Below are 12,728 nucleotides of genomic sequence, written 5' to 3'. Positions count from 1 at the left end.
TTGTGTTTCCCTCTTTCACCACAGGAGGTCGCTCTCTCACAGCTCAGCTTTCACAGATTTTTTTCTGTGGTGTTTCTTCTGGTTTTTAACCCAAAAGTTTGACTAAAACCTGTAAAAATGGTAACAAATGTCTCAGAGATGCAGCTTCCTGCATCTGTGGAGCTACAGTTTATTCTTTTGTTGTCTTAAAGTTTGTATAGGCAGTGATGCAGTCTTCTTCATGTATACAGGAGGGAAGTGATTTGTTTTTGCATTCATATGAATCCTTGGAGTTTTCTTCCTTATATGGGAGTCAGAATAAGTTCAGGGCAATTTCAGGAACTGACTCACTTCTGGGAAACACTTGAGTGGAGAACAAAAGGCTGTCCGGCAGCAGAAAGCCTGCAAAACTTAAACCAAACTTAAGGAAGAGGAGCGGCAGCAGCAGGTGAGGAAAGTTTCTTATTTCTGTCATGAATGTCTACTGGAATGTAGATGTGAGTTTCAGTTCATTTACGATGAGAATCAGACTGATGCTGTAATCTTGATTTTGTACTTTACCCTATGAATGTCATTGTTAATATGGAGAAAAAAAACAGCGAACCCACTTCGTTGATGATGGAAACGGTAATGATTTGATGTTTCAACCTTTAATCTGACTAAATACTCCAAAAGCAGATTTTATGTTGGAGTCGATTTCAAAGATTAAACTTTAAAAAAGTTGATTTGTTTTTTGAAACTTTTGGTTTAGTTTTTTAATTAACTTTTTGGAAACAAACAGTGATCCCACTATTGTTGATTTCTGAAAATTCAACATCACAGCAAAAATAAAAATATTTTAAAATTGTTTTGGGATAAAAGGTGGGATTTGATGACATTCAATCAAATTCTTGTGAATTTAAAAAACATCAATCCAAGTTAACTTTATGTTAAAATATAATTTAGACAAAACTCAGACACAGAACGACCATCAAAGTCACCAAGTCAACTTGCTTTTTGTTTGACCAAATGCAAACAAATCACACAAAAAAGGATGGGGAGGGGGTCATCACAATCATTCCTGTTGAGAATTTTAATAAAGACAGTTTTAATCTTTATTTGCATCACTTTTTGATGGACAAAACAACAATAAAGGGATGAAAATGAAGATGAAAACGTCTCCGCCGTGACCTCAGCTGAGTCTGTCTGCAGGAATCCCAGCGCCAAGACAAACAGGAAAAGGGAAAGGGTGTGGAGTCATGTTGGCATAATCTCTGGGAAACTCCTAGAAACATCTAGATCAGACAATCTTGTTCAACTTTCACTTTTGTTTCCCTGTAAATCCGTCCTCCTCAGAGAGGCGGTCTGCTGCAGATCCGGCTCTCAGACTCAGAGATATCTACCCTAAACTCTTCAAAAAGTCAAACCGCTGCACAAAGACTTGAAAACCATATTTTAGAATCAATCGTACATCAGACCCAATGAATCACTTTCCATGTTGAGCTCTTTGTGATTTGCACTCATAGAAACAAATCTTCGTGGGAACCCTTCTTCCCTTCAGATAACATTCTGCTAAAGCAATAACCTGAATTCCATCCTTCTGTGTGAAATCATTTCAGAAAATCCTAACAGTCGGATTAGTTTCTCTGATGTGTTTAAGATTTGAATGAAAAGGAAAACTGTTTCTGTTTATTCAGCTGGGCTTTAATGATGGACTGCAGAGAATCCGAGTTTTGAGACAAAAACCCTCAAACTCTGCAGAAGTTTAGCAAAAACACTGGCTGTCATGGTTTGAAAGATGCTTTAGTCTGCCTCCTGCCTCCCAAGTGTGCTTTGACCCCCCCCCCCACCCAAGAATCAAGCTTTATCTGTATCATGACTGATTTTGGTTTCACCTGCAGAACAAACTCTTCCTCGGCCTTAACATGAGTTTCTTTTGTGAGTATCACTTGAATCTGTTTTACACAAGTCCTGTTCCCACTATAGAAGCCATCATAATGTGTTAAAAACATGTTTTTTTAAAAGAAAGGTCTGAATTTAGCATTAAAAGCAATATTCTTGGCCTTTAGAATGCATATTTCAATACTTTAGCATATCTATAAACCTATTATTTGTGGTGTCATTACATTATTGTACAGTTAATTCACATGTTCAGAAATAATCTGTTCTGATCCACTTTGTGTACAAATGTGTCTTTTGTGTTGAAGCTAAAAAACCAGGTACAGTAGGGGAAGAATCTTCACCTGTTGAAGCTCAGATCATCAAAATTGGACAAAAGTACTTTCTGATTGTTCAATTTTTTTGTTTCATTTTTTTCAGCTTCTTCAAGCCCAGCCTTCCAACTGGAGAAAAGCAGAGATAAGGTTTAAAAAGGAAAACTATTTTTGACCTGAAAAAAGATTTTTATACAGTGATATTAATAATGATAATAATACATTTTATTTCAAGCGCCTTTCAGGTCACCCAAGGTAACTGTACAAGGTTCAAAAAGAAAAGAAAAATTCAATAAGAAATCAACATGAATAAACATAAATCTCAGAATAAAACATCAATAAGACAAACAAACAAACAACAGACAGAATGGAGTTGTGTGAACTGAATGGATTAACTGTATGATTGTTTCCAAAGTTAAGTTCAGAGTTTAGATTTGAACAGTGACAGAGTCAGTATGGTGTAGATAGGGAGGAAGAGAATTCCATAGCTGGGGGGTGAAGCAACTGAAAGCTCTGCCCCCCATGGTGACAAGACGGGCAGGTGGGACATGAAGCTGGAGAAAGGAAGAGGAGTGGAGAGAGCAGGAGGGAATAGAGATATGCAGACGATCAGATATAGGGTGGAGCTAGGTTATGGAGTGCCTTGAAGGTCATGAGGAAAATCTTGAAACTAATCCTTTGTTTTATGGGAAGCCAGTGTAAGTTTTGGAGAATTGGTGCGATGTGGTGGGATAACGGGGTCCTGGTGATGATGCGGGTTGCAGAATTTTGGAGAAGCTGCAGTTTCTTGAGAGATTTATTGGACAAACCAAACAGGAGGGAATTACAGTAATCGATTCAAGAAGTGCCTTTGAACAAGAACAGCAGTTGTATGAGGAGTGAGAGAAGGGCGGAGATGAGATATATTGCTGAAAGTATAGATGAAAGTAAGCAGAACGGGTTATGTTATTAATATGAGATTGGACAGAAAGTTTGCTGTCAAGGATGAAACCCAGACTCTTGACCTGAGGGGAAGAAAGGACAGAGAAGTCGTTGATAGAGATGGAGAAGCTATTGGATTTGGAAATAGAAGATGAAGTGCCTACAGGGAGGACTTCAGTTATGGAACTGATGAGTTGGAGAAAATTAGAAGAGAACCAGGAATGGATTTCATGCAAACAGAGGGTAAGTGAGGAAGGAGGAAGTTATGAGGAGGGTTCAGTAGCTGTGGTGAGCGCCTCTGTCCGTGTCACGGGAGCGATGCCTATGAACAAGGACAGCAGTTGTGTGAGGAGTGAGAGAAGGGCGGAGATGAGATATATTGCTGGACCAAATAGATTTTCTGGGGTGAGAGTCATTGTACTGGATAGTACGGCTCTCCCCCATCTTTTCAGAAGGGGGAGAGCTGCTGACACATCTGGAAGGTGGTGTTGATTGTCAATCATAAAGTTGGTGGGACTGACTGAACTGCATAAATTATGTTAGCTGTTAAATATGTGGTCAAGGCCTTAACTTGTTTAAACATTGGTTAAAAGTTTGTCTTTGAAGCTGTGTTCCTTCTTCTAGATTTCTTATGTGTTTTTTTATCTTCAGGATGGAAAGGAAGCGAAACCTGGAGACTTGATTGAGATCTTCCGTGGTAATTACAACCACTGGGCTGTGTACATTGGAAATGGATTCGTGATTCATTTTGGCGCACCTAGTAAGTTGACCAAATCCTAGAAATCCAACCCTCCATCCATCCATCCATCCATTTTCTGGACCTGCTGTCTCCCTTTGGGGGACACAGGGTCAACAGAGCGTCTCCTGAGACATAAACAAATAAAACCGAGACAGATCAAACTTTCCCTCATGTTTAGGCTGAACATGCATCCAAAATGTTTCTACTGCTGTGCTGGAATGAAAACAGTTTTTCTCTCATTTCTCTTTTGAGATGCTCTGTCAGGTTCCAGCAGTCGTGGAGTCGGTGGCATCGTGATGAAAGAGAAGCTTCAGGATGTGGTGGGAAAGGACAAGTGGAGAGTCAACAACAGCTCAGATAAAAAGTACAAACCTCTTCCAGCAGATGAGATCGTGAAGAAAGCCTGTTCTCTTGTTGGAGTTTCACTGACGTACCATCTCACAAAGTACAACTGCGAACACTTTGCCACTGAGATGCGCTACGGCAAAGCTGAGTCTCGTCAGGTAGGTCATCATTGTTGGTGCTTTAGTGAGCCTGACTAATGGACAGGAAACACAATGTAACCCTCTCTTTGTGTCAGAGGGGTGGGGGTGAAGCCCCAAAGCAATCAAAAATTTTAGGGATCTGCTGGGGAGTTTGCTAGTTGCTCCAGAGACAGCCAAAGCCTTGATAGTTAAAAAGTTTTAATAAAACAGTCTAAAACCAGAAATGGTAAAAAAACTAAAAACAAAAATGACATAAAACACATGTAAAGCCAACACATCAGGAGAACAGTGGTGGTAATTGTCCATATCACGCCATTGTCCAAGTGTCCACCTTGATGTTCGTCCCACACCCAAGTCCTTCACACGAGCAGGCCTGCACTCCAAGCCACCAGTTCACATGCAATAAAAACAAGGCAAATCCACAAATAGTTTTAAAAACACAAAAACAGTCATGCAAAGGAGTTAAAAGTCAATCCATATAAAACCCAAATAAAATCCACTGGTGACTGAGCTACTGGCTGCTCATAGAAGCTCAGTGTGTAGCTGGCACACTTAACTTTAGGAGGGGTGAAGCCCGTTCACCCCTCTGTGTCTCCAAATGGCAGTGTGAGATCTTCCCGAGGGTGTGCTGCCTCCCTCCTCCTCCACGCGAGCGATTTACTGGTCCGCGTCCCGATGAAGACCTGTGGCCAGTGTTCTGCCGCCTCCGCGTCCTGAATTGCGCACCTCCGGCTCCAAGCCTTCGTCCTGCCTGCACCTTGCAGGTTGCACCCAAATGCCACGGACCTCGCGTCTCTGGCTCCAGCAGCAGGCCAAACTCAAACGATACAGGCTCCAACAGTCCTCCTGCTGCAGGCTGTGCCCAAGTGTCAGGAACCCCACGCGCCGGCTCCAACAGTCCTCCTCTCTTCTCGCTGGCCGCGCACTGGTGCTCTATAAGAGAATATCAGCCTCCCTGCTCTGTATGTGACCACGCCCTCCCACACAGGTGTCCTTCATCCACCATCAGCAATCTGTGCAAGCAGTCACAAACTACCTGCTGACACTCCCCCCGGCTGAAAGCGTTCTAGTCCCTAGAACTACTCACGGTACCTTTGGGGCCTTTGCCTATTAATCCTCTGGGAGCGCCTTGGTTCAGGTGCTTGAGCAGCTTCGTACCCCTCTGTCACTGGGAGGGGAAAGGCAAATCCCCATAATGCTAGGCCATCTGCGGGTGTTTGCTCTTCAGCTGTTGGCTCGCTTGGTAACTCTTGAGGGACGAGACAGGGGAGGCAAGGTCTCAAATTGTTACGGTGCAGAACCCTTTCAGGACCGTCTTTACCTTCTGGCCTGACTCTGTAGACAGGGCGATCTGGATAGGGCTGGGCTACTACAACCTGAGGTTTACTTTCCCACCTATCACTAAGTTTACCCTTTTCCCTTCTCCTCTGGTCTAAGACCAGAACCCGCTCTCCTGGAAGCAGAGGGGAATCTTTGGCAGCCTTGTCGTAGATCTTCTTGTTTGTGCTGGCTGCTTGCAGTAAAGAGGTTGACGCTTTGTTGTAAGCATAAGTCAACTGTTGATGGTGCCTACTCACCCACTCTGTCGTGGTAGTGGTACTCAACGAGGCCAATGCTCCTGTCAGCATGTCCACAGGGGTTCTAAGGTGGCGGCCGAACATTAGGAAGGAAGGTACATATTTAGTGGAGGCATGCACGGTGTTGTTGTAAGCCTGGACAAGGCCTGGAAGGTACCCCGCCCAATGCCTTTGTTGTTCAGCCTCCAGTGTCCCCAACAAGCTTAGCAAAGTTTGGTTGAACCGCTCGCATGCCCCGTTGCCCTGTGGGTGGTATGGTGTGGTGCGGGACTTACGACAGCCATAAATCATGCACAGTTCTTTTATGAGTCTTGGCTCAAAGCCAGGGCCTTGATCTGAATGCATGACCTCTGGGCAGCCGAATGGCTGTATAACATGAGTCCTCAAGGCACAAGCCGTTGCCACTGCTGTCTGATCAGGGGTCGGAATAGCCCATGCATACTTTGTGAACAAGTCAGTCACAACCAGAATGTTCTGGTATCTGTCTGTAGGGCGGCTCAATGTTAGAAAGTCCATTGCCACTATGTGCATCGGGGCTCTGGCAGTGAATGGGGCAAGAGGAGCCCTGTGATCAGCCTTGGTTTTGTACAACACGCAGCGGGGGCAGGCCTTTATATAACCCTGGACAGTCTTTTCCATTTGGAGCCAATAAAAATTTCTTCGCAGCGTAGTAAGCATGCGATCTGCACCTGGGTGTCCACTGTTTTGATGGCAAAACTCTACCAAGGCTGCAGTTTTATTGTTCGGGACCACGACTTGTTGGAGAGTTTCGTAGGTTGAGGAGTCTCTTACTCTCCTGCATAACACTCCCTCAATAATTTCGAGTCTTCTCCATTGCTGCAAGAGTCTCTTTATTGGCTGAGAAAGCACCCGCCTTTCTGCTGCACCTGGTAACCCACCTTGAGCCAGATAGTCCAGAACCTCACAAACTGTGTGGTCTCTCTGCTGTTCCAGTCTCCACAGGCCAGGGTTCCACCCCCAACCATGAAAGGGCTCTTCTGTCTCATCCAAAACCTCCATAACATGTACTGTCTGGGTGCCAACAGGCCCTGGGCTTGTTGAGGCAATGTGGAGTCTAGACAATACATCAGCATTAGTATGGTCCTTCCCCGGTCGGTACTGGATGGTGTAATCAAAATTGGCCAGCTGAGCAACCCACCTCTGTTCCACGGCCCCTAGTTTTGCTGTCTGCAGGTGTACAAGGGGGTTATTGTCCGTCACAACAGTTATCTTCGCACCCCACAAAAAATCTTTGAATTTCTCCACCAGAGCCCATTTCATTGCCAACAGCTCAAGTTTAAAAGAGCTGTAGTTGGCATCGTTGCGTTTTGATGGGCGCAGGCTCCGACTAGCATATGCAATGACTCGTTCTGCTCCATCCTGTTCCTGGGCTAAAACAGCACCTAAACCGCAGTTACTGGCATCTGTATAGACAGTGAAAGGCTCTGTGAAATCCGCATATGCCAAAATTGGCGCTTGTAGCAAGCATTGCTTGAGCTGCTGAAATGCAACTTCGCACTCATCAGTCCATTGGACAGAGGGTGATCCTCTGCACCTGCTCCTTGATGAGCCCCTCAAAAGTTCATTCAGAGGTTTAGCAATCTTGGAAAAGTCTTTAACAAACCGCCTGTAGTAGCCCACAAAACCCAGAAAAGATCTTACCTGCCTAACTGTGGTAGGACGGTCCCAACTCTGGACAGCTGCGGTTTTCTCTGGGTCAGGCGACACTCCATCACCACTGACTTCGTGGCCCAGGAACTTGACTTTCTTATGAAACAGCTTGCATTTCTCTGGGCGAAGAAGAAGACCATAACGCCCCAGGGACTCAAACACACGCTCCAGATGGTCCAGGTGGGTTGCAAAGTCTTTGGAATACACAATAACATCATCCAGGTATACAAGAGCAGAGTCAACAAGCTGGTCCCCCAAACAGCGCTGCATCAGTCTTTGAAAGGTTGCTGGGGCATTACAGAGTCCAAAGGGCATCCTGTCAAACTCAAATAAGCCAAAAGGTGTTGTAAATGCAGTCTTTTCTCTGTCTTTCTCCTCTACCTCCACTTGCCAGTATCCACTGGCCAAGTCCAGAGTGGAGTACCAATCTGCTTGGTTGAGACTGGTCAGGGAATCTTCAATTCGAGGCAAGGGGAAAGCGTCTTTATGAGTGACTCGGTTCAATTTTTTTGTAGTCCACACAAAAACGCCAGGCACCGCACTTCTTCTGTACCAGCACTATGGGTGCAGCCCACGGACTACTGCTCTCTCTAATGACGCCCTGCTCAAGCATGCCCTGCAAAAGACTGCGGATTTCTTTATAGAGAGTGGGGGGAACAGGCCTGTACCTCTCTTTGATAGGTTCTGCGCCACCTGTTGGGATTCTATGCTTCACAACACTAGTGCGTCCATAATCATCCTCATGCCTGGCAAAGACATGACTCCATTTTTGAAGTAATTGCCCCAGTTGTTGCTGCTGCTCATCTGTGAGGTCCTCCCCTTTAATACAAGGGGGATGGTTTTCCCCACCTACCGCGGACAGACACTCGCCAACATCAATGACTGCCACCTCTACAACACCTGTGCTCACCTCGCAAAGGGAAACGTCTTTGCAGCCTTTTACATTTTCTGGGTTGACCGAACAGACCTTGGCTAGCTTCTGAAATCTACTAATGATCACAGGGAAGGGATTCAAGTTCCTTACTCGCACAGGTAATCTACCCTGGTCTACAGTCACTAGAGTCCGTGCAACCTCTATATTGCCGCCTTCGGTGAACGGCTCCACCATTGCGCAAACTTTTGGCCCACAGGGCCAAGGCGCTGTCTTTGCCCACAGCATCACCTCGCTGTTTGCCGGTACAGTCACTGATGCTTGGCAGGCTGGACGAGCTACCCTGGTCAAGGGCTCCATATCTGAAACAGCTTGGATACGCTGACAGTCAGCAAAAACATCCTCCCATGCCCTTCTAAGGGGCTGACGTTTTATAAGAGGTGGTCGGTGCTTTTGGAACAGTTCTTCCCAACACTCAGAAATTACATTCATGCCCAAGATGGCCTTCTTTTCACCCAAATAGCCGTCTTCTACCACCACAACCCCACAATTCGGGACCCGAACCCCCCCCACCTGGAAGTCAACTACTATGTAGCCTGTATAAGGGATGCTTAGTCCATTTGCAGCTCGAAGTTTAAGCCAAGAGAGGACCCCACCCAAATGCTTCTCCTTGAAGAGGTCTTTACACAGACTCTCACAAAAAAGTGTTACTTGCGACCCAGTGTCTAGCAAACACTTAACTTCTACGTCATCTAGTTTAACCGTGACATATGGGCAGCTCTCTGTAAACCTGGTTGAGGGTGGGGAGCTAGGTGGGTCAGCGCTAAGGGGTCCGGTCACCTGACCCACGGTGGCCGGTGGGACTAAAAATCCTGATGGGGGGCTCTAGAGTGGCAGCTGCGGCTAAAATGCCCCGCTTCTTTGCAAGTAGCACAGATTGGGCGGCCCTGTTGGTCCCACTCATATCGTGGTGTCCCTCTAATACCCCTACTAGCTGGTCTGGCTCTATTATCTGTTCTCCAATTAGACTCTGGCTTCATACGTGTGTTTGGAACCGTTCGGTTTTCCTGTAACTCAGACAAAATATTTTTAGACATTTCAGCCACTTGGTCTTTCACCTCTTTTAGCAGTTCATTTTTCAGTTCTGTTTTCCAGTCTGTCGTGGTTTGTGCATGGGGCACCTGCTTTCCTATTGCCATACAGGAAGACGGCGACCATTGTTCTGCTTGTTCCTCTTCCAATGAGACTGCTTCCATCTTTACTTCATCAAAGGACAATGTAGGAGTCTTCCTCACAAGGCGTCGTAGCTCCTGGCGAAGGGAACCTTCTCTTAATCCCATGACAAACTGGTCTCGTAGGATGGCATCACCATCCTCAAGTCCTGCCTCGTTTCTCTGTTTCAACATAAGAAAGAGTTCTCTCAACCGCAGGGAAAAAGACTTGAGTGACTCTGGTGGCTGTTGTCTACAATTAAAAAAACGAGTCCTGAGCACAGAAACGTGAGTGTTATCACCATACAGAACATGCAAAACATCAAGAATTTTCTTAGGAGTGTCTCTAAGTGATCTCTCCAGAGTTAATATTTCTCTCTTTGCTTCACCTTCAAGTAAATTTAAAAGAATGTCAGCTTTCTGAGAGTCTGTAAGAGGCTGAAAACTTAGCATAGATTCAGCTTGGTGTTTCCACTCCCCAAACTTGAATTGAGCATTTTCCCCACTAAACTTTTGCACCCATGGGCAACCCATGAAAAATGGCATCATCATTGCTGAAGGGCCAGCTGCACCTACCTGGGCCTGCTGCATGCTGGAGCGACCAGTGACTCTACCCAGCAGAATCCTGCCGACAACGCCAAACATCTGTCAGAGGGGTGGGGGTGAAGCCCCAAAGCAATCAAAAATTTTAGGGATCTGCTGGGGAGTTTGCTAGTTGCTCCAGAGACAGCCAAAGCCTTGATAGTTAAAAAGTTTTAATAAAACAGTCTAAAACCAGAAATGGTAAAAAAACTAAAAACAAAAATGACATAAAACACATGTAAAGCCAACACATCAGGAGAACAGTGGTGGTAATTGTCCATATCACGCCATTGTCCAAGTGTCCACCTTGATGTTCGTCCCACACCCAAGTCCTTCACACGAGCAGGCCTGCACTCCAAGCCACCAGTTCACATGCAATAAAAACAAGGCAAATCCACAAATAGTTTTAAAAACACAAAAACAGTCATGCAAAGGAGTTAAAAGTCAATCCATATAAAACCCAAATAAAATCCACTGGTGACTGAGCTACTGGCTGCTCATAGAAGCTCAGTGTGTAGCTGGCACACTTAACTTTAGGAGGGGTGAAGCCCGTTCACCCCTCTGTGTCTCCAAATGGCAGTGTGAGATCTTCCTGAGGGTGTGCTGCCTCCCTCCTCCTCCACGCGAGCGATTTACTGGTCCGCGTCCCGATGAAGACCTGTGGCCAGTGTTCTGCCGCCTCCGCGTCCTGAATTGCGCACCTCCGGCTCCAAGCCTTCGTCCTGCCTGCACCTTGCAGGTTGCACCCAAATGTCACGGACCTCGCGTCTCTGGCTCCAGGAGCAGGCCAAACTCAAACGATACAGGCTCCAACAGTCCTCCTGCTGCAGGCTGTGCCCAAGTGTCAGGAACCCCACGCGCCGGCTCCAACAGTCCTCCTCTCTTCTCGCCGGCCGCGCACTGGTGCTCTATAAGAGAATAACAGCCTCCCTGCTCTGTATGTGACCACGCCCTCCCACACAGGTGTCCTTCATCCACCATCAGCAATCTGTGCAAGCAGTCACAAACTACCTGCTGACACTTGCTCCTACTGCTCCACTGTGGTAGAGGGGAAATCTTTACTCCAGGTTGGGTGAAGGCTTGGGTCAATTTTACCTGTCAAGGTTTAGACTATCCATCCCAAATATTTCACACGACACGTACTGACGATAATAACAAATGTATTAATAACAGAATTATACTCAACAATTTCAAAAAATTGTTCAGACATAAATCGCATGGCTTCTGGAATTCTGTCAATTTACAGATTTTTTCTATCCTTTTTTTCTACTTCAGAAACAAAGAAAAAAATTAAAAGAAAACCACAGATCTCAGGGAAAATTGTAATTTAGAGCTTCAAAAAACACTCAAATGAGTGCACTCAACAGTCCTACTGTTGCAGGGGACACCTGTCCAGGGTGTCCCCTCCCTTTGCCCGTAAGCGGCTGGGATAGGCTCCAGCAGCCCCATGACCCCGAAAGGGAGAGGGATCAAACGGCTTAGAATATGAATGAATTGTTAGAAATGATTTGAAGCTATGAACTCTGTAGATTATTTTTACTCTTCGTCTTTGTTCTGCAACTGAGATGCTGATGAGTTTTGGATCTTTGTCATAAAATCACTGCTTCAAACTGAATAAGTTTGTTGTTGTTCCCACAGGCGCAGACAGTGGAAACCGTCGCCGCCGCAGCTGCTGTGGGTGGTATTACTGGTATTGTTGCTTCAGTGATTGGTGGACTCTCACATGGGTCAACATATTAAGACAACCTTTATGGAGTCATGAATCATACATGATCACCGATTTAATCAATACTTTGTAGTTCTGTCTCTTTTTCTTTGGTTCAAACAAACCATTAGAATTGTATTTCATGATTCTGGGTTCAGATATGAGGCAGTAACCAACATTAGTGCCTGAAAATCTCAGAAACAACTGTTCTACTTTTCATCTCAGTTGACTTTAAAAAGAGGATTAATGAAATGAATCTTTCTATTACATTAAAAAGCTTTACTCGTTTCTCTGACTGAGCTGAGTGTTTGTTCCAAACCAAATCTTTGACTTTCAGAGGAAACATTTTTTCAACCCTCTGCTGTTTTACTGATATCAAAGATGATCCTGTTTCAGGTTGACTTTAGTACAACAGACACTTTCATCTGATTTTTCCCTGTTGTAATAAAGTTTATTTGCTGGAAACTTTGCTTGTTGTCTGTTTGAAGTCTTTCAGAATCACTGCAAATCACTGCAAATCATTGCAATTCGGTTTCATGTTTCTTGGTTCAGATATGAAGCAGTAACGAACATCAGTGCCTGAAAATCTCAGAAACAGTTTTCATCTCAGCTGACTTAAAAAAAGATGATGTAAAATGAAAATGGAGCTTCAACTTCTCTAACAGCTTTTTCCAATTTAACTGGTAGAAGTAAGCGTTAAAGACAAACAGAAAAACACCTGCAGTCCCAGGAAAATCTGCTTCAGCTCACAGCCGTTTTACTGCAGTGAAGATACACAGAGAGACTGTTACTTGG

General features: G+C 45.0%; 1 protein-coding gene across 1 annotated transcript; it reads left to right on the top strand.

Annotated features, from left to right (window-relative positions):
• The first annotated feature begins 292 nt into the window (after nt 1-292).
• LOC101173355 (HRAS-like suppressor 3) lies at nt 293-12,402 on the top strand. The gene is made up of 6 exons (XM_004083947.2): nt 293-427; nt 1,860-1,896; nt 2,278-2,321; nt 3,744-3,852; nt 4,084-4,334; nt 11,867-12,402. The coding sequence occupies exons 2-6, from the start codon at nt 1,884-1,886 to the stop codon at nt 11,966-11,968; spliced, it is 519 nt and encodes a 172-aa protein (XP_004083995.1). The 5' UTR covers nt 293-427; nt 1,860-1,883; the 3' UTR covers nt 11,969-12,402.
• The last annotated feature ends 326 nt before the right edge of the window (nt 12,403-12,728 follow it).

Source organism: Oryzias latipes, chromosome 24 (genome assembly GCF_002234675.1).
Source record: "Oryzias latipes chromosome 24, ASM223467v1".
NCBI lineage: Eukaryota > Metazoa > Chordata > Actinopteri > Beloniformes > Adrianichthyidae > Oryzias > Oryzias latipes.
This window is presented reverse-complemented; position numbering and strand designations above follow the sequence as displayed.